This window comes from Aethina tumida, chromosome 3 (assembly GCF_024364675.1).
Source record: "Aethina tumida isolate Nest 87 chromosome 3, icAetTumi1.1, whole genome shotgun sequence".
NCBI classification, from domain to species: Eukaryota; Metazoa; Arthropoda; class Insecta; order Coleoptera; family Nitidulidae; genus Aethina; species Aethina tumida.
Window position 1 is genome coordinate 11548962 of NC_065437.1, and position 27495 is coordinate 11576456.

Genomic DNA, 27495 nt, shown 5'->3' on the forward strand with positions numbered 1-27495 from the left:
TCAAACTGTTTTCTGTTGCTGTTCTTCTATATTTTTGGCAATAAAGCACTAAATAGTTTTTTTATATTTACCTCAAATATCGATATCTTGCTCCGTTCAAAAGTTATCAGGGAAAAGAACTTTTTAGGATCTCTGTAGTTAGAAAGATAATTGAATTACTCGTCTAGAGGTACACAATTCGTTTTGATTGAAAAAAAATTAATTACCTTACTGCCCACGAGTTCAAATTGGAGGTATTTTTTTACTTGCTTTAAGGAAATAGGTTTTATTCTTCCTATCATAAAATTTTTATTTTTTATTCCCTTAGTCTGTGATAACTATTTTTGAAGGAGTTGAATATATAGAAATAAAATTCTGAATAGTATTTTTTGAAAGTTTATCTCACATATTAAATGAATTGCTCACAACTCTATATTTATTCATCAGTTTATCATTTAATCATCATTTATCATTTAATCAACAGACAACATATTAAACAGTTTATTCGAGGTCGATATCTTGCTCCATTTAAAAGTTATCAGGGAGAAGAACTTTTTAGGATCTCTGTAGTTAGAAAGATAATTGAATTACTCGTCTAGTGGTACTCAATTCGTTTTGATTGGAAAAAAACTAAATAACTTACTACCCACGAAAGTTCAAATTGGAGGTAATATTCTAATTGCTTTAAGAAAATAGTATTTTATTCTTCCTACCATAAAATTTTTATTTTTTATTCTGTTACTCTTCTGTTGAAGGAATGAATGTATAGAAATAAAATTCTGAATATATTTTTATAAAGTTTATTGCACATATTAAATTAATTGCTCATAACTCTGTAACTATTCATCAAATTTCAGCTAGCTACATAGCAATAAAATCAGAATACAAATACATTTCAAATGTATCCTTTTTATTAAAAAATATTTGATATAGCCCACATAGTACTGGGCAATATAGCAATGACAACTTATGACCAAATTTAGTTGGATTGGCAACTTTATAATTAGTTTTTAGTCGTTGTCGATATCTGGATCAAGGATTATTAGGAGTGACTTTTTACGACCTCACTTTATAGTTAAATAGATCATTGAATAACTCATCTGATGGAATTTAGTTCGCTTTGATTGGAAGAAGTTACTGTTGAAGAATTTTCAAAGTCGATATAATTTTTCACTATTTTAGGAACATCAATTAAAAATTAAAATCCCAGATTAAATAAGTTTAATGGATGATTAATTCAACATTTCAAGTTGTAGCAGTCACGATAAAAATAAATATTTTATGATAGGAACAAAAAATTGCATCAAATTTGATTATTTATTGTTAAAAATGAATTTCGATTGAACATAATGATGTCCCCAGATTATATGTCTATGGGAAAACATTTAAAAAAGTTTCGCTGTCAAAACCTACAAATCAATATGTTCAAAGATAATTATATCCAATTGCAGAAGTTGCTGGAGCAGTTGAAGGAAGACGAAGTCCAGAACCCAATGGATCCTTCCACACACGGTATGTTACACCTCTTGTCCCGTGAACTGGGCATATTAATACACAACGTCAAGAAAGATCTTGAACCAATTAATTTGATTTCTTCGGAACCACTTGGTGTTGGAACCGGCACGACTGCAGAGAGGAAGGAAATGGGAAAAGACGAGGTGGAGGACCTGATCGAATTGAACAAAAAAACCGAAAGTTTCTTCCAAGATTCCGCATTCCATTCGAATTTCTTGGAAGCTGTGTTGAAGTTGAAGGAAGCTGCCAATGACAAAGCAACATTAAACAATCAATAAAATTAATCGTGTTTTCTTGTTACAGTTCCAGTTAAAAAAAAAAAACAAAAAAACTTATTTATTTGCAGTTCCAGCAGTTCACAAATAAAACTAATTAGTTAATCTTACAGTTATTTTCAATTAATCCAGCCAGCATTCTGCACCGGACATAAATAAAATGCACGAGTCCAACTACAAAACTCCCAACACAACATTAAGTTCTAATTTGAACTCTCGGCGGACGGTGACCGACTAATTGGTACGACGAAAATTTATATCAAAGGGACTGTATCCACGAAAAAACATGCAGGTACGCGTTACAAATTAAGGCTGGTCGCATTGGAAATTAGCCCGGGCACGTTTTTTTCATTTACGTATGCATCGGCTCACGTCAGGTTTCGGACTAAATCCCGGTCCGAGAGCTTGTTAATGTGCCGTGACAGTTTTTTTTGTCCATTTAACTTTTCCGTACGTAAGCTCTTTACAGATGCGGAGATGAAAACTCAAAACAGATTGCGTTGGCGAAGGAAAAACGTGGGAGCGTGCAAATTGAAATGCAAATACGTAAAAGTTTTTTGAGTCACAACATACATAAATGTATGGAGTAATTCGACGACCATTGTCGGGTCGGATTGCAGTGGTTTTATTGTGTTGGGATTTGTTTTTATCGGTGATTTACATGAATAATTGAAAACAACGTCGAGTTAATCGGTTCGAACAGGTTAAATTTTTTAAAACGTTGCTTTAATTATCGAATAATGCCAATAAAAATTATATTCAGGTTGCTAAATATCCGGAATATTTCAGCTTCTAATTTTGGCATGAAAAATATTTCTAATATCTCTTGCTTTTTCACCAATTTACATGTAAAAAAATTAGAAACATTCCCCAGTGGAAAAAAATACAAACATGTCTTTTGCTCTTTTGAAGACGCTCTTGTAAAGTGTTTTAAAAGTAAGTAAGATTTCTTGTAGGCAAATTCAGACTAAAATATTCAATTTACTTTTCCATGTTCAAACAAGAAGATTAAGTTTCAGTCATTTGGTTTTCTCTCAAAAAATCTAGGTAGTCACAGAGAAGAACAAAGTGAAAGAAAGAAGACATCAAAGCTTCAAGGACGAGTAAATTATGGCAGATTAATTGCTGCTTTCTTCTATGAAGAAGATCCTACTAAAATAAAACGTAAAAGTTCAATTTGAAGATCTTCAAACAGTTCAAATGAAAGAAACATAGAATTATGCAATAAATTTAAATATATGTCTATTTCAGTATTCATCAACTATTAAAATTATTTATAGTTGAAAAATATTACTCAAATCTGAATCTGACTCAAATCAACTTTCTACAAGTGTCATTTAGTTATGTAAAAGAAATATTATGTTTGTCCTGCCAACTAACTTTATAAATTAACTTAAATAAACTCAACTAGCATCAGGTCGCAGCAATCTATAAATACTACCAATTAATATGCACTTGAAATGCTAAATAAGTAAAGGCGTCGAGCGACATTTCGAATAAATACCCATGAAACGATTTAAAATCGGTTGTCTCGTCCAATTTACAGGGATCGAGGCTGCATCTTTATTCACCCTGTCATCTGCCGCGAAAGCTTACTTTTCCTTCCCTTTTTTGAATATTTAAGAGGCTGCAGATCGTAAATGTTTTACAGATAATCTTGTGCTCAAGTATTCCACATCTTTACACTTTATCTGGTCTTTCCATTGCGAAATTGTTATTTCTGGTCTGATTTAAGTGACGCAGAATATAATACAATACGAATAATTTACGTGGGAAAAGGTATTTAAACGTTAATGGAGAAAAGGGAAGTAACTTCGACAAATCAAAGAAAATAAGATTTATTATTTGAGAAAATACTGCAACTTATTTATTTCCAGATTACTGTATTTCATTAAGTTTCCATTGAAATGCTAAACTATGAATTCTGTTACTTCTGTACAAGTTAGAACTGGCCATTGTTCGTCGTTAATTAATCATTTTCTTTAATGTACCGTAGTGAAAACCTTCATAATGGAAAAACGAGTTTCGAAATCGCATTAATTGTTATTTCAGATCATTCATTAAATTAATTAAATCCCCATTAAATGTGCACGCCGAATAAAATCATTATAAAACATTTTTTGCCCGCCGTTCAATCCGGCAAGGACTTCGTTACCCGTGATACAGGTTTGATTCGGTATTCGGGCGGCGTCCGCCGGACAAATTACCGAAATATGTTGGCGGCGTGCATTCCGCCCCGCCCGTCCGTATAATTAACGTTGGACCCGGTGCATTTGTATGTAGACGACGCGAATTAGTCGAGGACGGAAAGGGGGCGTCGTGCGACGAAACGACCTGCAACCGCGACGACGAGAAAATCACCCCCCGGATTCTGATGGGACACGCTCTAATTTGGCGCACGAGTTTAATCGGTGCGCTACGTATCTAACTACGTGAGATTTTTGCTGCAGTCGAAACTAATTTGTAAATCGGAGCTAATTTTTTAAAGGTTTTTTAAATTGCATTTCAATTTTGGAATTAACTATGTGCTATGGTGGATGAAGTTGTGTTTTAGAGCATTTTTAATGACTACAAATTAACGAAATATCAAGGTTTATGTAATTACTCAGTCCTGGTAAAACTTCAGTTCTTAATTCATTTACTCGATGACTTTAAATCATTCAGTGATTAATGATCAAGTGGTAGAACCTTTTAATATAAATTCAACAATGTGTGATTTTAACCACATATGAAAAACTTTCTTTGAGCTTTGAAACTATATTTAAAAATAAAACTATATTAACTACTATATATTCTCTATGAATTTGATGTGATTAACCACATCCATAAATTGATGAAATTCATGCTTTTTTTTTCAATTTCTCAAATTTCGACCGCAGTTTTTAATTTATTTTAATTCGATGACATTTTATACTGAAATTTTAAACCATTCATTGAATGGTCAAGTTAAGTGGTCCAACCGTTTTATTCAATTTCAACAATGTGTGATTTTAATCACTTGTCAAACTAAATAATACAAAAATAAATGGAAAGAAAATTATGAAAAACTTTCAGTTCAATTCCACACAATCTCTTAATAAGTACTTCACTATATTTAAAAATAAAACTACATTAACTATTATATATTCTCTATGAATTTGATAGTAACATAAAATCTGATTAACGACTGATGAAATTTCATACTTTTTGCAATTTCTCAAATTTGGAATAACCGCAGTTTTTAATTTATTTTAATTCGATGACATTTTGTATTGGAATTCATTGATTAATGGTCAAATCAAGTGATCCAACCGAAAAATATGAAAAACTTTCAGTACAATTCCATACAATCTTTTAATTAAACACTTCACTATATTTAAAAATAAAATTACATTAAATACTATATATTCTCTATGAATTTGTAGAAATATAAAATCTAATTAACGACATCCACAAATTGATGAAATTTCATGCTTTTTGCAATTTCTCAAATTTTAGAAAAGCGCAGTTTTTAATTTATTTTAATTCGATGACATTTTATATTGAAATTTTAAACCATTCATTGATTAATTGTCAAGTAAAGTGTTCCAACCGTTTTATTCAATTTCAACAATGTGTGATTTTAACCATTTGACAACTAAATATACAAAAATAAATAGAAGGAAAAAAACTGAAAAACTTTCAGTTCAGTTACACACAATCTTTTAATTAAACACTATATTTAAAAATAAAACTACATTAACTACTATATATTCTCTATGAATTTTATAGAAACATAAAATCTAATTAACGACATCCACAAATTGATGAAATTCATGTTGTTTGCAATTTCTCACATTTGAAAAAACCGCAGTTTTTGATTTATTTTAATTCGATGATATTTTATATTGAAATTTTAAACCGTTCAGTGATAAATGGTCAAGTCAAGTGGTACAACCGTTTTATTCAATTTCAACAATGTAAGATTTTAACCAGTTGCCAACTAAATATATAAAAATAAATGGAATAAAGGAAAAATGTAAAAAACTTTCAGTTCAATTCCACACATTTCTTTTAATAAACACTTTATTTAAATATGTTCCCTATGAATTTAATAGAAATATAAAATCTGATTAACGACTTTTTTTAGTAAAACCACAGTTTTTAATTCAGTTCAATTCGATGGTATTTTATATTGAAATTTTAAATGAAATAAAGTCAAGTGGACGAATAATTAATTTAATTTCAACTATGATCATATTTTTAAACAATAAAAATTCATTTAATACGAAGGTCACAATATTTAAAAATAACGTATTTGATAGGAACAATAAAAATTGAGTGACCCATTTCTGATTATTGGAAATAAATTTATCAATACGAACAGTTATTTTAGGTGTCCCGTCGTATCAATTACTAAACGAGATGGAAACTATAATATGTATAACTTTATCATTCATTTCATATATGAGGACGTGAAATATTAATCAGTGTATAATAACAATAAAACGGGACAAATTTATTTATGTGTATAATTCTAAATTTAGTATGCATGGGAAGCAATCAAATTAATAAAATTGCTGGTAATAAAATGTCATACGTTGAAAAAACAATTACGTCATTTTAAAATTTTAATTTTATACTTATATTTATGATCAAGAATCGAACCAAATTAAATTTTACAATGAAAAAATGTTCACCTTAAATATTTCACTTTCCGAGAGTAAAACCAACCAAAAGATTGTTCTGAAGTCCTAAATTTTAATGAGATTTTAATCTGACAAAAATCTAAATTGGCGCCCAGACGTGACACCTTTTAATTTCAGACCACCTCAAACATTTAAAACCCAAATCTAATTTACTTAGTTTTTGTCTCTGATTTTAATGTATACAAATGTCTGACTTTCGTTTTTCTTGTATTGTTCTGTAACACTGGGTTACAAATTTCACTTTTAGAAACGTAGACATTTTTTCTGACATTTTTTTTTATAATTTGGGGGTGTAGAAATCAAAAGGCCACGATATAATTTATGGTTTTACGTAAATTAAAGTTTAGAGTACAGAGAATAAGCCACATAAATTATAAAGATAGATTAAGTACAGTGAAGGCCAGAAAAATAGAACAAAATTTAACAATCTTATTGTAAGAACTTATATTTATCTGAATTTACATTATTTTATTGAATAACTCACCCTCAGTGAGAAGAAAGAAATATTGCTTTTCAGACAAGGGGCAAAATAATAATTTATATGGAACAAGTTTTCAATATTGCAAAAAACTTCAAAAGCTCCCGAAAGTGCTTTACATTGTTATTAATAAATGTGAAACAGGACACCCAATTGAAAATATGGTAAGAAAACGTCATAACAAGAAACAACTCCTTTTATAGACAGACAAATTGGAAGAATCGGTAAACCAAATCTTTTCTCGTTTTCTAGGCAAATAAAAATTGAATTGAATATTCGAATAGAATTAAAGTTTGCACAAAAATATATTAATTATCCTCCAGAATTTCACCGATGATGAATCCAAGTTCAATAGAATAGGATCAGATGGTTATTAAATCGTTTATCGTCCTCCAAATAAAGGTTTGGGCCCTAGATACACTAAATCTGTATATTTTTCATTAAATACAGTGAAACCATTTTAAACAACACAAATCAATTTAGCTCAATCACCGAAAATAACCAATCCGATAATTTTAAATACAAACTAATTAACCGGACCCCGGGCCACAGACGCGACAATTATTTCGGGCCAGGTGCACTGTTGCCCATTAAATTTTATTCCCCGACGGTGATTTGACCTGTAATTATTGCTAAATGTATTAATAGCGGAGTACATTATCCCAAGGATTTATGGCGACCTAAATGCATCTTCCACATGACGTGCACATCTCTCATTACGTACACCATGCGCAATACACATATTGAGCCGCACTAATTCCATGGATCAAACATCGAAGGACTGACTGAACATCAATCGTTCTTATCTAAGACCGCTATCCCTGTTGGTTTTGATTAAATCGTACAGTGTACCATTTATTTGCATGCACACATTTGATTCATATCAAAACTTTGATGTTGATGAATTGGTTATCAACTTCCGCTATGAATTTATTAACGAGCATCAGCAGAAACAATAAGGGCCAGTGAGTAGGAATAACGGCCTCGCCGTGCAGTTATTTAGTAGGGGAGTTACAAAAATTTGATGAACGATCTGGAGGAGGCGCAATAAAGACGTCTATATGATGCGATTATGGTTGATATTGAAAAATATTTCGCGGTTTTCCAATCGAATTTTATTGACGAATGAACACTTCGAATTCATCCATTCGTTTGCGTCTGATATACACACCAAACGTGGTGCATAAGTACTATTTAAAATATGATTTATAGTTAGACAAGATATATTTCTCTCAAGTTTAATCTATCAATTCTAATAAATATACAGCCGACTGGAATTTATCGGTTTAATTTAAGTGTTCTCAACGTTCCTTTATCCAATATTAAACTGATAATAAAAGTTAGTTTGAAATAGTTTCGCAAAAATGGGATATTCAAAATATGTTTTATAGTTAGGAAGTTATATTTCGTTCAAGCTTAATCTATTAATTCTAAAAAATAAATAATTTTCTGGAATTTATCATTTAAATTCAACTGTACTCAATGTTCCTTTATCCAATATTAAATCGAGAATAAAAATTAATTTGAAATAGTTTCGTAGAAACTATATTGTGATGTATAGGCACTATTTAAAATATGATTTATAGTTAGTAAGTTATATTTCGTTCAAGTTTAGTTTAATATATATCAATTCCAATAAAAATACAGTCAACTGGAATTTATCAGTTAAATTTAAGTGTTCTCAACGTTGCTTTATCGAACATTAAACTGACAATAAAAGTTAATTTGAAATAGTGTTCGCAAAAACTATATTGTACTATATTTTTAACGCTGAGGTAGCCTTTTTACGTTCAGTCAATAAAGAGTTACAACTATGATTGCACCGTTGAAATAGCCGGACTTTACGGCTAGCGTTAGCCGTAATAAATCCGACCTGGAAACGAACTTACCCTAGTGTTGTTCCGTTCCGCCTTCAGTTCCGATATTTCCTCTTCCCGTTCCAGGAGCTTGTCCCGGGCGGCGTTCAGTTCTTTCGTTAGGGCGGCGAATTCCTGCAAACAAAACGACTGAGGTTAACAAACAGGAGTGGCGTCAGACTTTAGCCGATTTCCATACTAATTCCGTAAATTTATCTCACCGTAAATCAAGGTGTGCTGATGGTTAATTGTATTGATATCAGTATAATGTAGTTGAAAAGATTTCGAAATATCCAAACAAATCAAAACAATTTTTTAAAATAAAAAAATAATGAGTTTAAATATAAATTGATTTTTTTATCAAAATAATCAAATTTTGATAATTAGGTTTTTTAGGTAAGTATACATATCGGATTTTTGGATTATGAAAAATTAAATCATTTTTTGAACGTATCAAATTTTGACAAACACCCGAAAAATTATATATACATATTTTTAATTTAGTATAAATATCAGATTTTCTATAATTGTCTTAATAATGATCAAGTTTAAAATAAATAATAGATTTTTTGGAATCCTATTAAAACAATAAAATGATTTTCAATATATCAAAAAAATGATTTTTGGTATAATCTGTTATAAAAAATATAATAATAATTTATTATGATAATCAAATTTTAATAATTAGGTTTTTTTAGGTAAATATAAATGTAGGATTTTTTGGAATCCTCTTATAAATTAAATAACTTTTTGAATGTATCAAATTTTGACAAACATCCGAGAATAAATATCATATTTTTTATAATGACCTTTATAATTATCAAGTTTTTTAAATAAAATATAAAATAAATAGAAAAAATAATAATTTAGAGCATATCAAATCATAATAATCATATTAATACTCATCAATTTTTGATAAATTAAATATTTTTGGAACTCTGAAAAACTAAATTACCAATTTTTGATAATTATCCTAATAATAACAATTATTATTAATTTAATAAATATAAATAATATAACATTTTGAAACTATAAAAAATTAAAATAATTATTGTGAATATATCAAAAAAAAAAAATAATATTTTTATTATAATCATCAACTTTTGATAATTACCGTAATAATTATATATATTTTTTAAAATTTAATAAATAATGGATTTTTTGAAATCTTAGTAAAATAATAATAATAATGATTACATCAACATATCAAAAAAGAAAAAAATGATATTTTTGGTAGAATCTTGAATTTATGATAATTACAATTATCAAGTTTTGATACCTAAAATAAAATAATAATTTTCCGTATAATTATAAAGTTTTTTTTTTAAATATAGTAATTGTAGGATTTATATTATTTTTTTAATTTAATATAATAGTTTTTTTTTAATATAATAGTTTTTTATTTAATATAAATAATGGATCTTGTGGAATTCTATTATAAAATAAAATAATGATTTTCAACCAGTTTTTCGTTAATTTAATATTAATAATGGGCTGTTTCGAAACCTGACATAAAAAATAAAATAATAGTTTCCTATATATAAAAAAATGATATTATTATTAATATTATTATCAATTATTGATTTTTATTATTTTTCTTTTAATTTAATATAAATAAAGAACTTTTTGAAACACTATTATAAGAAATTAAAATAATTACTTTAAATATATCAAAAAATCAATATTTTTATTATAATATCAACTTTTGTTAATTACTATAATAATTATAATTTTTTTTTAATTATTAAATTTTTTGGAGTCCTATAAAAAAATTTAATCAAATAACGGATTGTTTGGAAACCTGGTATAAATAAAATAATTCCAATATATTATCCAAAAATTATATTATTATTATTATTATTATTATCAATTTTTGATATTAGCCATATAATTATCAACTTTTTTAAATGTAGTAAATATAGGATTAATATTTTTTAATTTTTTTTATAAATAAGATATTTTTGAAACGATATTATAAAAAATTAAAATAATTATTTTGAATGTATAAAAAAACTAATATTTTTATTTCATCAACTTTTGATAATTACCCCAATAATTACAAAGATTTTTTAATTTAATATAAATAATAGATTTTTTGGAATTCTATTAAAAAATAAAATGATTTTCAATATAGCAAAAAAATTGATATTTTAGTATAATCTTGAATTTATGATAATTATCCTAAAAATATAGTTTTTTTTAAATTTAGTATAAATATTGTATTGTATTGTATGGAAACCTGTTATAAAAAATAAAATAATTTCTAATATATAGAAAATAATATATATTATCAAAAATTGATAATTATCCATAAAATTAACAATTGCTTTTTTGGATGTTTAGAACCCTATTATATAAAAAAAAATTAAATAGTAATTTTGAATTCACTGAAAATGAATTATATTTAATTAGTTTATTGATAATTACCCGAATAATTATCAAGTTTTTCTTTAGATTTACTGTAAATTTTGGACCCTTTTATAAACGAGTTTTGAATATATTAAAAATTAATATAATAATCAAGTTTAGTTATTGCCGTATAGTTTAAAATCCAATTATAACTTTTCCTATGAAATTACTGACGTATATTTGAAAAATTTGTTGTAAACAATAGAGTAAAATTTAAATTATATACGCCTCGTTAGAGAACACAAAGACCGACTAAATACCAGTGTAAAACCCGACAAGGCACACCAGTCTGGATAGAGCCGTGTTTCTATTCATAACACACGTGAAATTTAGCTTGTACAAGCACACATCCATCCGGCGGTTGAATAACGGTTTGTTGGAGCAAATTATCCATTTTGGGGATGTGCATAAAACGCGACGACAACTTCACAAACATCTGCCGAGCGGCTCAGTCAACTGCAGAACGCGTTCGCTGAGAAATTAACTTATTCTTTGGAACAATATCGCACCGTCTAGACGTATCCAATTCCGATTCGCGTTATGAAACACCCATTCCGTGGCCGGGCGGTTGGGGCGCTTAATTCCGCCCCGGCAAATTCCCCCAGGAACGTTCGATAAATTTGTTCGCGCTGGCCCGCAGGCCTTTCCACAATCGAATTGATTGCGATTCACTCGATTTCATATTAAAAACGTTCCGGGCGATGTGCAGCTTTCAAGCAGTCAGTTAACGCGTGCCTAATAAGTTCCGAAGGCGGCGTTAACATCCTTCAGACGATCTGATTAAGGATTCCCTGAATTATGGTACATACAGTTTTGTTACGAGGGTTAAATTACCTCTTCAGCAGACGGCTCACCGAGTTAATGTTACAAACGAATTACACGAAAAAACCGAGGATAATCCGGATATTTTTTGTGACCAGCTTGTTCCGAATGCGAGAGCAGTCGACGATACTTTTCTAATTAGATTTCCGGAATAATTAAGGCGATTTTTGCTCGAAATGATTGATATCCGAATCAACGGATCTGCAAACACAATCGACATCCGACGACGGAGATTGAATGATTGATTGTCGTCCATTAGTGGGCTTTGAAATATTAGTTATTCATCTGGCGTTCTTGTCTCTTAATCGGGTTACTCAATTTATTTCGATTTTGCTTATAATACGCCGACGGAATATAAAAAACGTTCGCTGCATTTTCATCATACAAAATTATTGTTATTATGAAAAATAATACGGTTATGTGTAAAATTTATGTTGATTAAATTAAGTGAGTTATGGTTCCCGGTAGCTGACATCATTTTAATAAGACTGGATATGTCAACGTTCTGTCGTAAAACAAGATTGCACGAAACTATAAAAATTTAATTTACGACGTTTAACGTAAATCTGTTTTATTGTTTAATGTACGTAGCTACTGTCACTCATAATTGAACATAAAATTTGCAATCAACCATTTATTATTTAAAATCATAAAAATTATGTGTAAAATAACAATATTAAAATGTAATCGTTTAACTTTATTAGATTAAAGGGAATGCAAAACTTCCATAGTTTTTCATTATAAATCCATCCTATTCAACCTATAAATATTTGATTTTTTGGAATACTTTATATATATATATATATATATATATATATATATATATATATATATATATATATATAAAAAATTAAATAATAAATTTATGGTAATTACCATTTCTTTTTAATATAATATTTTTTGTACCATATTAAGAAATAAATAAAAATAGTTATTAAGTTACTCGATTTATGATAATAACCCCAATAAATTTAAACTTTTTTTTGTACAAATATCAGATGTTTTGGTCCCCTATAACCATAAAAAAATAATTTTAAGTACATCATCCATTTTTTTGTTATAATAATCAACTTCTAATGATTACATGGACAATTATAAAGTTTTTTAATATAGTATAAATATCAGATTCACTTCAAATTTCATACTTTTGTTAAAAACATTTTTTTTAACTTGGTATAAATATAGAATTTTTTGGAACACCATTATATATAAAAAATAATAAATAATTTTGTTTTGAATATATCTAAATTTCATATTTTTGTTATTATAATCAATTATTCGAATAACGTATTCTTTGAAATCTTATTATAAACAAATATTACTAGTAGAAATATGTGTTATGTTAAAATAATCAATTTCATATGATTACCCGAATAATTAAAGTTTCTTTGATTATTTTGATTATTTTTTTACAGCAGTCAAAATATCTGCCTTTTTGGACCCTTATTATATAAAAAAAATAAAAATAATTTTAAAAATATCACCTATTAATATAAGAATTGATTTTTGATAATTCCTCGAATTAACATTAAATTTTTGAAAAATACTTGAATAATAATCAAGTTTATTGAATATAAGAATTTTGAAATGCTTTCATCAAAAAATAAAATAATAATTTTGAATATTCCACAAAAAAGTTTTTTAAATATAGTATAAATATAAAAATTTTGAAACGCTTTTATCAAAAAATAAAATAATAATATTGAATACTTCAAAAAAATTGATATTATAATTATCAATTTTTTGAAAATTACTTCAATAATTATCAAGTTTTTTTTTAATCCAACATAAATAAAAACTTTTTGGAACTTAGAAATAGAATTAATTATAAGAATTAATTTTTGATGATTATGTACAATAATTTTAAATATATTAAATTTTTGTAAAATACTCGAATAATTATCATTTTATTTATTATTATTATTATTATTTATTTTTATATAGTATAAATATAAGAATTTTGAAACGTTTTTATCAAAAAAATAAAATAATAATATTAAATATTTCAAAAAAAATGATATTTTTACTATAATTATCAATTTTTTGAAAATTATTTCAATAATTATCAAGTTTTTTTTTTAATTCAATATAAGTAAAAACTTTTTGGAACTTTGGAAGAATCATAAGAATTAATTTTTGATGATTATTCGAATAATCATTAATCTTTTTTTTAATTAATTAATCTTGAGAATATATTAAATTTTTGAAAAATACTTTAATAAGCAATTTAAATATACTATAAATATTAGGATTTTGAAACCTTTGTAAAAAATAAAAGAATAATTTCGAATTTTTGATAATTATTTAGTTTCTTTTAATTCAACATAAATAGAAACTATTTGGGATTATAAAAATTAATTTTTGATGATTACCCGTTTTTTTAAATTTGTCATAAATATCGTATTTTTTGTAATCCTATTAGAAAATAAATAAAAATTTAATTTGATAATTCGTTCAATAATAATATTTTTTAATTCAATATAAATATAAAAAATAAAAAAAAATCATAATAAAATAAAATAATACCTTCGAATTGGTTTGAATAATTCATTTGTGATCATTACTCGAATGATTATCATGTTATTTTTTTAATTAGTATAAATATTTGATTTGTGTTTTATACCGCTTTTCGTACATTTTTATAGTTTGTTATAACTGAAACTAAACCAAATAAAAACTACTTTTGCACAAAATTTGGAACTTTTGAAACCATTTAATTACGATTAGTTATGAATGAAAAGATCACCAATTTCACTTTTAATTTGCTTCCTCAAATAAAGAAGTTTTATTAATTAAATAAAGTAAAAAAAAAACAATAAAACCTAACAGTGAATTAATTATTTTAAAAAATAACATATCAGTTATTCGATTTTATACTTACTTTTGTGTTTTTTTATGTAAAATAGATAAAAACCATCAAACATGTATCTAGAATGATTATGCGGCAATTTACTTGAAAGGCCGACTGATCCTGAAAATGTACGGTACCGTCGTTTTTGTTTGGTAAACTTCGGACAGCAAATTAATCTAATTGGCTATGAAATACCCGGGACAAAAGACGGTCTAAGGAAGGCTTAGGAAGAACAAACAGAAAGGGAAGTGTTTTATGTTTAATCCATTCCGGTTTAATGTTAATTATACCCCGGGATGCGGACACCAGTCTGGCCTTACAAAAATAACATAAAATATACCTTTAATTCGGCATTGTACACGAGAAAATTACTCGTGTCAGATATGAAGGATTTATGCGTCGATTAATTGTGTTAATTTTCAGGAGAATTTTCAAAAGGATGCAATAAATATCAATTTCGGTGCACTCAGATAAATCCTCCATTTTAGCTTAATTCAAAGCCAACGCACATTGGGACGGAGATGCATTTTATGAAATATTATCATTATGAAATATTATCATATTATGAAAATTAGATCAGTGATTCGAGTCGGTGATAAATTCCCTGGGCCTGCCAACTCGAGAACACTTACATTACATTAACTTTTTCTTCCCCTATTGTATGTGTTGGCCCTTTTTAAAAAATCCTTTCAGCATTATCCCGAGAACAATTGTGCACTCGACTGCTCCCCAGTAACAAGTAGCTCCCGAAATATACGAGTGCCTTAATAGTCAGTAACAGAGTTACCGAATAAAAAGCCAATGAACGGCCGTCTACTCTTTTACTGACGAGGGCCGGTGGGGATCGTGTTTTTATTTATTTATAACGTAGTTTTTGTGCAAAGCCACAGAAAGTGTATCAAAAACCTAGGTATACGTTTCGAATTAAAAGTATACAAACAACATAAAAGCAGATCCTACAGGAACGTATACATTAGCAGCAACAACAAAAATTGCATTAACAAAACGTACAGTCAAAAAGCCAGCGTGGTCGTTAAAGTTGATACGCATTAATTTACGAGGTACTTGATGGAAATAAAAGCACTGGCACGTCATTACAGTTTTATGAACGTGGAAATTGATGTAACATTTCGCAACAAATATAAATATCCATTTAACAAGCTTAACATTTATTTGTATTTGCGGTGCTACTTGTTTTTCTTTCATTTCCATTTTAATTTATAACGTTGTTCGAGTAATATTTCATTTGGCACGTCTAGCCGGAAAGGAGAAGCCTGTTAAAATGGATCTGAAATAATCAAGCTCGAAATTTATAACCTTTTTTTTCCACAAAAGAAATTTATTTACACTGGAAAACAAGAGGAAATATAGAATTACTACTTTTTATTTTACAAACTAGCATGAAAATAAATATTCATCATTAATATATGATATTATTCAGGAATGGATGGTGGAACAATGAAGAGCCTTTTCCCGACTGACCGACAAATTCTCCAGACATCAGTTGCTCATTTCGCAGCGTTCGAACCCGAAGATAACTTTGTCGAACGATAGCAGGCCCTCGCAGCTCTCTCTGGCTATTCTAATTAACGTCAATGCCATTTTCCCAATTAGCGTTCTCCTGTAGTATATCTCTCAGGAGGTCTGCCTGTGACGACCAGATTTCCATTATGAATTTTTATTTTTAAAACAAAAGGGCTGCCTCTAATTGTATTCCGGGGCTTCAGGAAGAGGGAATTACTTCCCATTTAACTTAACATCTAATTTTACATATGATTAATTTTTTAAACAATTGAGAAACCACTCAATAATGGCAGAATTTAGTTAAATTTTTATTTTTAAAACAAAAGGGCTTCCTGTAATTGTATTCTGGGGCTTCAAGAAGAAGGAACTACTTTCTATTTAGTATATTTAAACTTAACATCTAATTTTGCGTATGAACAATGTTTTGACAAATTTGTTAAATTTTTATTTTTAAAACAAAACGACTGCCTGTAATTATATTTTGGAACCTCAGGAAGAGGAAAATATTTCCCATTTAGTATATTTAAATTTAACATCTAATTTTGTATATGATAAATTTTTTAAATAATTGAGAAACCACTCAATAATGGCAAGACTTAAATAAAAATTTGTTAAATTTTTATTTTTTAAAACCAGGGCTGACTGTAATTGTATTCCAGGGCTTCAGGAAGAGAGAAATAGTTTCCATTTAGTACATTTAAACTTAACATTTAATTTTGTATATGATTAATGTTTTAAATAAATGAGAAACCATTAAATTATGACAGGATTTGAATAGAATAAATTTTTATTTTTAAAACAAAAGGGTTGCCTGTATTTGTATTCTGGGGCTTTAGGAAGAAGGAAATACTTCTCATTTAGTACATTTAAACTTAACATCTAATTTTACAGATGATTAACGTTTTATGTAATTGTGAAACCATTCAATAATGGCAATACTTCACTAAATATTTGTTAAATTTTTATTTTTAAATAAAATAGACTCTCTGCAATTATATTCTGGGTCTTTAGGAAGAAGGAAATACTTCTCATTTAGTACATTTAAAATTTAACATCTAATTTTACAGATGATTAACGTTTAAAACAATTATGAAACCATTTAATAATGGTAATACTTCAATAAAAATTTGTTAATTTTTTTATTTTTAAATCAAATGAGCTCCCTGCAATTGTATTCAATGGCTTCAGGAAGAGGGAAATACTTCCCATTTAGTATATTTAAACTATAATATATATATATATATATATATATATATATATATATATTTAATATATAATTTTACTTATGATTATGTTTTGAACAAATGAAAAATTGTTCAATAATGGCAGGAAACTATTCAATAAAGACAGGACTTCGATAAATATTGATTACCTTATTTACCAAAATATATAATTTGTAATTCAGCTGGGTTGGGTCCGAAGAAGAGAAAACTGAATTCCCACAGCAATTTTGTAGAACAAGCACTCAAAGAAACATCGCTCCAAGAAGTGACTGAAATATATTCAAATACAAACTACTAAAAAACTGAAATACGTGCCTTCATATATTATAAATTCAAAAAAAAAAGAAAAAAGTAAAAGAGGTTCGTTCTAACGTTCTCCAGGACAATATTAAACGTATTAGCCACGGTGCAGCACGGAATATTTACATAATAAAAAGTTACAACAGATTTTTATTTAAATAAATAAAATGTTAGAATTTAAATTGTTTTCGTAATTAATTCCTTTTTTTATATTTGCAAAAAATTTAATCTCGAGATGTGAAACTGAATTTTTATTAACTAATTTTCATATTTTGGCACAAAAAGGTCTGCTAGAACAATTTCCATGGATCATAAATCCTCAACACTAGTTTAAATAAGCAAAATAAATTTCAGAATTCAATTTGGATAAAATTATACTGTTTTAAACATAAAAAGACTAAGTCACCTGTCACAATTCTTAGACAGATGAAATATACATTAATTATATGCACATTTTTTGTCGCCGTACACGCTGGTCCCAAATGCGTGGTGGAGAATTTCACACCGGAAGACATACAGACGAGATGCTGTGCAACCAAGCAGAAATGCTGCAACACGCCACAACAGGAACCGACGAAGTTTGAGGTGAAAGCTGTTATAGAGAAATGCTCGAAACAAGCCGTCAGGTCAAACAAACATGCCCACATCAAATCCAAGAACATCAACACGCTGGACCACAACAGAAGTGATCGCAGAGTCAGGACTCCACAGGTTACACAGATAAATTGCAATTTGAAAATCGTTTTGACTGTAAAAATCAACAACAGAGGTTTGACGAACACTAAAAATCAATACATCATCATAGACCACGTCTATGATGAACAAACGGAGCAAAAACAGCGTCTCCTTAGGCCGTACGTATTGAGGATTAATCAGCAGATGGTGCTGCAAAAATACGACCTCAACTTCGAGCACCTGGTCAATTCTGAGGCTCAAGAAAAAATTTACAATAAAGAAACTCCCGATTACAAAGGCTGTTGCACCAATCCCAAAGGTCATCCAACCTGCAAAGTCATGAAGTACAAGGACGAAGTAACCTAACAACTACACTTTGAGTTCATAAAAAGATATTAACATTTTAGGTGATTCCCTTTAGTACAGGTTTTTGCTGTTCTTGTGACAAAGCGAAAAACAAGATGATGGAGGATGCAGACACTCAAGGAAGTGACTTGAAGGCAGGTTCCTGCAGTATTCCCCTGAATAACCAGTATCGAATGTGGAAACCAAACCAAGAAGTCAATGCTTCCTCCAACAATGAGCCGTCGCCCCTACGATTGCAACAGAGAAATTATTTGGACACCTTCTACAAGGGAAGGAGCGGATTGGAGACATCCGTCAAAGTGCACGTGCATCATCACGAAGATGATGCTGACTTGGAGGGCAATAAAACTTGTGGTATTAAATCTAAACTTTATATTTATATATTTACTTATATATTTTTATAGAGCGTCCAGTATATCAGACTAGAGGTGGTCAAGACTGCAACGATTTGGCGACCCCTCCAGATGTCAACAAAGTAACATACCACGAGAGCACACACTGTCTGGAATTTTCAGACTTGTGGTACTCCGTGTACAGAATTGGGAAGCCTCGCATCGACCACTCGTTAACTCTAGAAGTCTTCCAGAAACACGAGGAGGCGTGCGGGAACACCCATTGGAAGGACATAACTCAAGCAACACCCATCAATGTGGGCAGTGAAAATTTGAACAAACAACTAAACATGGACGCCACACTTTCAGTCACATATGAGTCCATTTCGTGCGACAGCCTCATGTTCTCCCTAAATCCAGAAACAGAAAAACTTCTAATACCGGACCCCAACGCAGACCCCGAATCAATAGAGCTCAAAGGCGGGCCGAATTTCTATTTGGTGGTCGAGAAAAACAAGATTTCCAGGGGTGGAAAAACATGCGACGTGTCCGGTGTAGGATACGAAGCCTTCGTCAAACAGCCAAACAGATGTGAGAAGCCTCCGGGGACGTGTTTAGGTAATCAACCGAAAGAGCTGTTCGAAAATGATCTGGTGGCTGAAGGTAATGGTAAAAAAGGGTGCTACTTTCTTAAGAACTACGGAGTTCTCACGGCTGAGCCCATTCAAGAAAACCCCGAGAACCCGAACAACAAAACATTGAGCATGCACTTCCTGGATTTGCACACGAGCGTCCTAAATATTGAATTAACGGCTGACGACAACGTGATGATTAAACCTGAGGCTTTGGTGATGATAACTGAAGTGTACGTTGAAGCAACCAGTCCCAGTAAAGCAGTAGTTACGGCTAAATTAACCAACTCTGGACTACTATCGGGGATTTTCTATGTTGGTCTTACTCAGTGCAGTTCAGAACTTCCAGCTCACATAAATACCTTGGTTACCAAACCAGCCCTGATAGCTCCACAACATCAGCACATCTACAATATGGATATTTGCTACGACTTTCCCAAGAGAAGTGTTTATCACTGTACTTTGCAGGCAATCAACGCCAAAGATGAAGTATTGGCCATTCGCAGAATCCGAATACAAACTGGTGATAGATGTTTGTGCACGTGGTATTGCCAATGTGCATGCTATAAAACGGATGGTGGACTCAAGTGTAGCCTGCTATCATTAGACGCGTATTTAGCCGCAGGTTTTCAAGGAGGCTTCCCCACGTCACTGCACGTTGTACGCTACACATTCTTGGATGACATGATATCAACGATGTTGTACATTATCCTATTTCTTTGCCTCCTGCTCCTGATCATGGGACTGGTGAAGGGGCTTTTAGGAATATTTGTAAACATAAACATTGGCTTATGGGGGATGGACATTATATTGGATTTGCCAAAACCCATTTCAAGATATTACGAAAGTAGTCTGCGCCAAAGAAAAGTCGTCTATAATATTTATGGCTGGCCAATTCATCCTGACACCAAAGAAAGGGTCAGAAACACCTCTGTTTCGACGGAGTTTTGCTTGAACGTGGTGTTTTTTATCATATTCCCGTTTTCTGTATGTTGCATTGTGATTAAGAAAATATTTTCTTCACCATACGGTACCAAACACGATTATGTCACGCAAACTAATTCTGGTGATTTCAACAAAAAAAACTGACTTTATTATATGCATGTTATACATATATTTTTCTGTAAATATAAAACAAAGTTTAATAATAAAATAACTAACTTTAATTTTAAAATGCATTAAGGATGAAAGTGCTGGAACGTGAAAAAGTTTCTGAGATAATTTATCAATTTTGCTGACAAAAAAGTGTCAAGACAATTTTAACTTCATCTACTCTTTTAGTCTTCTTTCGACGTTACAAATTGATTTTCATAAAAAAATGAGCCTATCCAACTTAAATTAGGACAGTATGTTTACCGTGATGTAAAAAAGGAATCAATTTTTATAATAATAGACACATAAAAATGTTAGGAAGTCTGTAAATGACGTACAATCAAAGAGCAAACACTCATTAAAATTATAACCTCATCAGTTATTATTAATGGTAATTTAATTATTAATTTTCACAGTGGAAGCTCGAGTGCAGCCCAAAATTTTATGAAAGGCAAGAGGAAATTTTACGCGGCCGTCCACAGTGTGGGAACGAACATGCATCCACTGCTCTTTCAGGCTCGATGACTATTGGAAATTATCATGCATGAAAAACGCTTAAAAATTGATTTCATTATCGAAGCTAATCCGCCAAACATTGAAACGATAAACCGGACTATGTGTGTCGGTTCCATTGTCACAGGTTTACGACTGGAAGCATAAAAGTTTTAAACTAAATTAAGCATTCGAAATATATGATCTGTTTTATATGTCCGTGGCCAAGCCTGAATCACTGCGAGGCACACGCGAAGCTAAATGGGGAAAAATGCAAAATATATAATTCCATCTGAAAGTCGGTTTTCAGCCGGAATGTGAATAGTCAATAACGGATTCTTCCATTAAATACGGCCACGTTTAAAGTGAGCCCATTATTCATTACGGCTTACGTGTATGCACACGTCCAAAGTGGATCATTAATCAACAACCCGTTAATCCCAAATCCTGTCTCGAGAGTCGAGGGCCGCTTTTTTCATTCCGGCACTGATATTTGCCCAATGATAGGAGTTTCACGCTGCTCCTCTTCTCCACAATCGTGTGAGATGGTTAACTGAAACCCTTCGAAAATTGGATATACATATTTGAATAAGAATGTGCTTTTTTGTACCTTTCTGAACATAACATTTGATATTCATCAACTTTGATGGATAGCAGAGTATAACGTATCGGTGGGTAATGAGGAGTAGCTAGAAATGAAAAATATCCTATTTAATCACTCGTTTTATTGAAAATGAACGTTAAATTTCAATCAGTTTTTTGAAGTACCACTATTATTTATTTTTTTGCTTATTATGACTAGAGTTCTTTTAATTGTCAATGTTTTATTTTTTGTTATTTTAACCAGAATGGGCATTCTGAACAGTTTTGTAAGTCCGATTGAGGTTTAAACAATTTCTTTAGCTAATGTTTATGCTATTATACTATAAAACTGGCAAATATTGATTTGAGTAGTTGGGTATTCAAAAAGCACATATCTCTCATTAATTTTTTATCCTAGGTACCTGTTTCAATCCTTATAAAAACAAAGACAAAACCAATCTTTATGATTTTGGCTTTTAACTCTTCTTGCTTTCATATTCTTTTGCTAGACATCATTCCCTTCATGTGACCCATTTTATTTATATGCTCTTTCTTCCATTTATTATTGTATTATCAAAACACTCTATTTACCCTTAATTCCTTTATCAAACTACTTGCTTATGTACAGAATTCTTATAAAGATGAAGACAAAACCAATTCTAGGATTTCTGTCATATATTTTTCTTATTTTTGCCTTCACATCCTTTCCCTACACATTATTCCCTTAAGGTTGCTGAGTTTATATATAATATTTATTTCTATTATTCAAAACTGATGGCATTTCATGGATGAGAAGACCAATTAATAAAATGTATAATCTCATGTACACTAGACCCACTGTGAAAAATGGTGGAGGAGCCGTTATGGTTTTTAGGGATGTTTTTCTGGGTTTGACATGGTTCGTTTCGTTTATCGTGACATTCAGGAGAATCATGTGCTTCCATTTGTTGTAGATAGCATGAGTTTAAAAAGGCAAAAAATCAAATTTGAATGAACTCTACGAAGAAGTTCAAAATCAGTGGAAAGAAATATTGAACGATTTTATTGAAAACTACTGAAAAAAAGGTGCTTAGAACTTTAGAAATAATGGATAAGAATAAAGTGAAACAAAAGATTTTGAAACATATCATTGGCAGCAAACAGATACTATTTTAATTATCCATGATCTTCTTTACATTGGTGGCGATAGTTTACAATGTTTTAAATATTTCGTGAATAAGATTAAGTTAGTGTTCCCACTTTTATTTGAGTTTTTGTAAAGCTCTCTAAGACATAACTTTGATAAAATAAAATAAATATTTCCATTTTTTTTTAATTATCTCTGGACAAAATAAATACACACTGAAAATTAATTTGACCAACCACCATTTACTTATAACTCACACACCCCAGAAACTTTCTTCGATACTCCAATTTAAGGGTTCAATACAAGTGCGACTTCCACAATAAAAGCAATACAAGTAGAAGAAAAAGCTGCCGAACACATTTTATTTGTTGTGCCGTAAAGGATATTCTCCGCAGTTTTCCTTTATTTTGTCGTAAAAAAGCAAACAAAAAGTCCTACGTTTAAATTCTGAATACGGTTATTGCGTCATGAAACATGTCATATCCGCGTTATTAAATTTTCCACCATAAATGTAAAGCCAATGTTTGTTTTAATGACGTTAAAAAAGTGTATGTGTCTGCATGTAAATTTACACTTATTGTGGTTCCAAACGAAACAATTTTATACGGATCACGTTTTCGATTAATAAATAAACCCTCAACAAAAATATGCCCTAATTCGCTTAAGAAGCGAACCGGAACGTAGTGTCAGTGTCAGTAAAAAAAGGAAGAGTGGCGAACACGGTCTCCTCCCTTTACGAGTGCCTGCACAAACGACAGGATCGAGAATTAGTCTCCGGGTTGACACCTTGATAACACGCGGCCATAAAAGAAAAAATGTTTCTCAGCTTTTATCCTTGTTCTTACACGTATTCGGCGAGATCAGGACCGAAACGTGAAACAAAGTTTGAAGCGTTCAGTTATTAAAACCAGGTATTGGCAAACCACCCAGACCCATTCTGAAACTCGTCGTTATTTTAAGTGTGCGTCTATTATAAGTTATGTAGGTTAGTGCCCGTGGCAGATATTCCTGAATGCTAATTATGCCGGGGAGGAATTTATAATTCATTGCAACACGTCGGCACACAACATACATGTGTTCGTGCACATAACTTCGCTTCGGAGGAAGATTCAACTTTGCTGCATTATTCATTCATTGTATTAGCAATATTACTTTAACTCCTGATTGGCTCCCAACTTGGTTAAACGCCGGCGGCCGAATTCAATTCCCGGCAATAAAATTTATTTGGGGGGTGGACGAAAGCTTATTACGAAGGATGTTACTGTTGTGATTAACAATTATCAACCCGCAGGGAACAAAAACCGATACAATCAATGAACAGAATATTTCCATTAATATTGATTTAGGATACATAGGAACGGGCAATTTAAACGCTTATTTAATTCCCTTTCCCCCACACAAACTGTATTTTGTATTGGATTGATTTGCTCCAGGCGTTCCAAGTGCTCTCCGAACTTCGCTATTAAAAATGATTAAATTTTAATGCCTTTCTTTATTGAATTCATTCCAAAACCAAGTTGCTCATTGTGACCACGAAATTGCTCGGAAAGCACAAATTGAAAACAATTTTTAACGTTTCATCGAGTGTACGAAATAAGTTTAATTAGATTTGGATGGCGTATTACTTAAACGTCGACACTCAAATTCTCATATCACATTCAAGTTGTACCGAACTTTTAATTAAGACGTCGATGGAAACTTTGCAGCCACTAAAAATGTATTAACATGTATGAAATCGTGTACGTGGGAGCGTATGTTTTTAAATAAGTTATTAAGTGGGGCTTTTTAAAGTTTGCGAGGCATAAATTGTTTAAATTATCATGTGCTAAAGTTTATCGCTGTTGGGCTTTGAGGTTGCATGTATTAGAAGTTTCTCCTGTGATAAATCGTTAATGTAAACTAATGACGCATTATCTATTCCAGCTGGTGTGCTTATTCAACTTTGAGAAACTTTCGTCTTATCGAATATCGTCGGATGCATAAAATATTTTGAATGCTTTGAGAGTGATGGGTTGGCAGAGCAAAACAGGAATGTCAAACGTGGAAGTAAACCAAATTTGCCGTTGTCTTTTCAGTAAAATCGTTGAAAATTTAAACTTTTAAAACAGGGTTCTTATATATATTGGTAAAGTAAAGTAAGATACAGTACTTCTTATGAAGTTGGTAACTTCGAGTTTTTAGATTAAATAGATTTAAAAATATTTTTTATTTATTTATTTTACTTTTCACACACTATAGCTGATATGTAGGGCAACTTTATAAATTTTTATTTGAATTGATAAAACTACGTTTCAATATCCATATTATTGTCAATTATGCAGTACATTTGATAACAATACGACAATATAATTGTTCATTAGCGGGTATACATAATATTTGGAAGAAATTCAAGGGACAATAGGAGAGCAACTATAAAATACATTACATTACATTTAGACCTTTTTTACTATATAGTAGCATGTCCATTATATTTAATAACTTCTAAACTCCTTTTTTATTGATTTTGAGCAGCTTTTCAGTATAATCGTTCGATATTTCTTTCCACTGATTTTGAACTTCTTGGTAGAGTTCATTCACATTTGACTGTGTTTTTGCATGGATTATCTGATCAACTTCATCCCAAAGGTTTTCAATTGGATTGAGCTTTGGACTGTATGCTGAGGAATATTTTGATTTAAATTTCCGCTAGCTGTGATATTGTTATTATTTATATATATTTAAATATATATTATTATATTAAAATGTGATTGTTTTATACTGTTTAGGGATTCGAGTTAATTAATCTAATATTACACTTCTTTATTGTCATTATTTCACCCTTTTGTTCAAGTTGGTAATAGGAAGGGGTTGTACGATATTTGACCAGTATGATTCGATCTCTTTGGTTACCACTGTTGAACTAATAAGACGTCGAGGGGAGTGATAAAATCTGAGTATAAAAATTTATATTTATTATTCCTTGCTTAAAAATTATCCAATTGTAATAATATCTGTATTTGTACTATTTGTTTAAAGTTCATTAAAATTTCCGCCAGAGATATTGTTATTATTTATAAATATTTACATATGTATTATTATATTAAAATGTGATTGCTGTATACTGTTTATGGATTCGAGTTAATTAATGTAATATTACACTTCTTTATTTTTATTATTCCACCCTTTTGTTCAAGTTGGTAATAGGAAGAGGTACTACGACCCTTGACCAGTATGATTCGATCTCTTTGGTTTCAACTGAACTGATAAGATGTCGAGAACAGTGATAAAATCTGAATATAAAAATTTATATTTATTATGTTTCTTGCATAAAAATAATCCCATTGTAAGAATATCTGTATTTGTATTGTACTATTTGTTTAAATGTTGAGTTTTATCTTTAATTTTGAATCTATCACATCTTTGTTAATATAATGTGTCAAATTTGCATACATTTTATTATTTTTCTTGTAAAATAGTTTTTCTCATTTATTTCTGGAAACTAATGTGAGAGCAATGTTTTCAAACATATTTATAATATATAATATTTTTACAAATTTATTTATGACAATTTTTGTTTACTAATTTTAAATTATTATGTGAGAATTGTTGTTCAGAATTATGTTGTTTATGTCATTTTTATTTTAATTAATGAAGTATATATATATATATATTATTTGTGTTGTCGATAACTGATTAAAAAACCTTCCTTTTGATGTTCTTCTAAAATTGAGATCAGATCATTTAATTTGATTAGTTATAAACAATAATTATTGCAAGACACATTATATTGATATTCATAATCACAGTAAAGTCAAGTTTCACATATTTTGAACATTTGAAAATTGATTTTCTTATCACATACAATAAGGGTTCCTAATTATTGTTATAATAATGACCACTGTAAAAACTGATTTATTTTCCCATTTGAAGTATACCATTAAAAAATAAATTACAGTTTGGTATCTTTCTTTGTAATGCTGAAAAACCAAAAAATGTGGTGTATATTAGAGATAAATGTTTCTCGGTGCATGTATATCTCACAATTTATTACAAGCACTTCAGAATACATTTTTATATAAAGTAATATATGAGACACGCAGATAAATTTGTAAACGTTTATCACAGACATGAAAACCGGTACGGACTAACACAACATAAAAAATTAAAACAGAAGCCGTGTACCCATAGAAAAGTAATTACCAACTAAAAAGTATCAAAATTAATCCATCTTATTCCGCCATATTAAACGAGAAAGTAAACCCGCCTCGCCATGTGGAAATCGTGAAGGGACGCCTCGAATAACCTCGGGGAGTTTGTGCT

At 29.9% G+C, this 27495-nt stretch overlaps 3 protein-coding genes across 11 annotated transcripts in view; 1 reads left to right on the forward strand and 2 right to left on the reverse strand.

Annotated features, from left to right (window-relative positions):
- The window catches only part of LOC109600372 (RNA polymerase-associated protein CTR9 homolog), a 357258-nt gene extending 335015 nt beyond the window's left edge, over positions 1 to 22243 (reverse strand). The window contains exon 1 of the mRNA XM_049964330.1: positions 22239 to 22243. The gene's annotated coding sequence lies outside the window, so the exon portion shown is untranslated. The remainder of the gene's footprint in view (positions 1 to 22238) is intronic.
- The window catches only part of LOC109601646 (liprin-alpha-1), a 168263-nt gene that overhangs the window by 13558 nt on the left and 127210 nt on the right, over positions 1 to 27495 (reverse strand). For all 9 annotated transcript variants that reach the window (XM_049964328.1, XM_049964322.1, XM_049964324.1 and 6 more), the window contains exon 2: positions 8804 to 8905. Coding sequence is in view for 8 of the 9 variants with exons in the window: in XM_049964322.1 (XP_049820279.1) it covers positions 8804 to 8905 (102 nt within the window). In the remaining variant the exon portion in view is untranslated. The remainder of the gene's footprint in view (positions 1 to 8803; positions 8906 to 27495) is intronic.
- LOC109601648 (hapless 2) lies at positions 18424 to 21054 on the forward strand. Its single transcript, XM_020017908.2, has 4 exons — positions 18424 to 18610; positions 18667 to 18931; positions 18982 to 19294; positions 19345 to 21054. The coding sequence occupies exons 1-4, from the start codon at positions 18537 to 18539 to the stop codon at positions 20991 to 20993; spliced, it is 2301 nt and encodes a 766-aa protein (XP_019873467.2). The 5' UTR covers positions 18424 to 18536; the 3' UTR covers positions 20994 to 21054.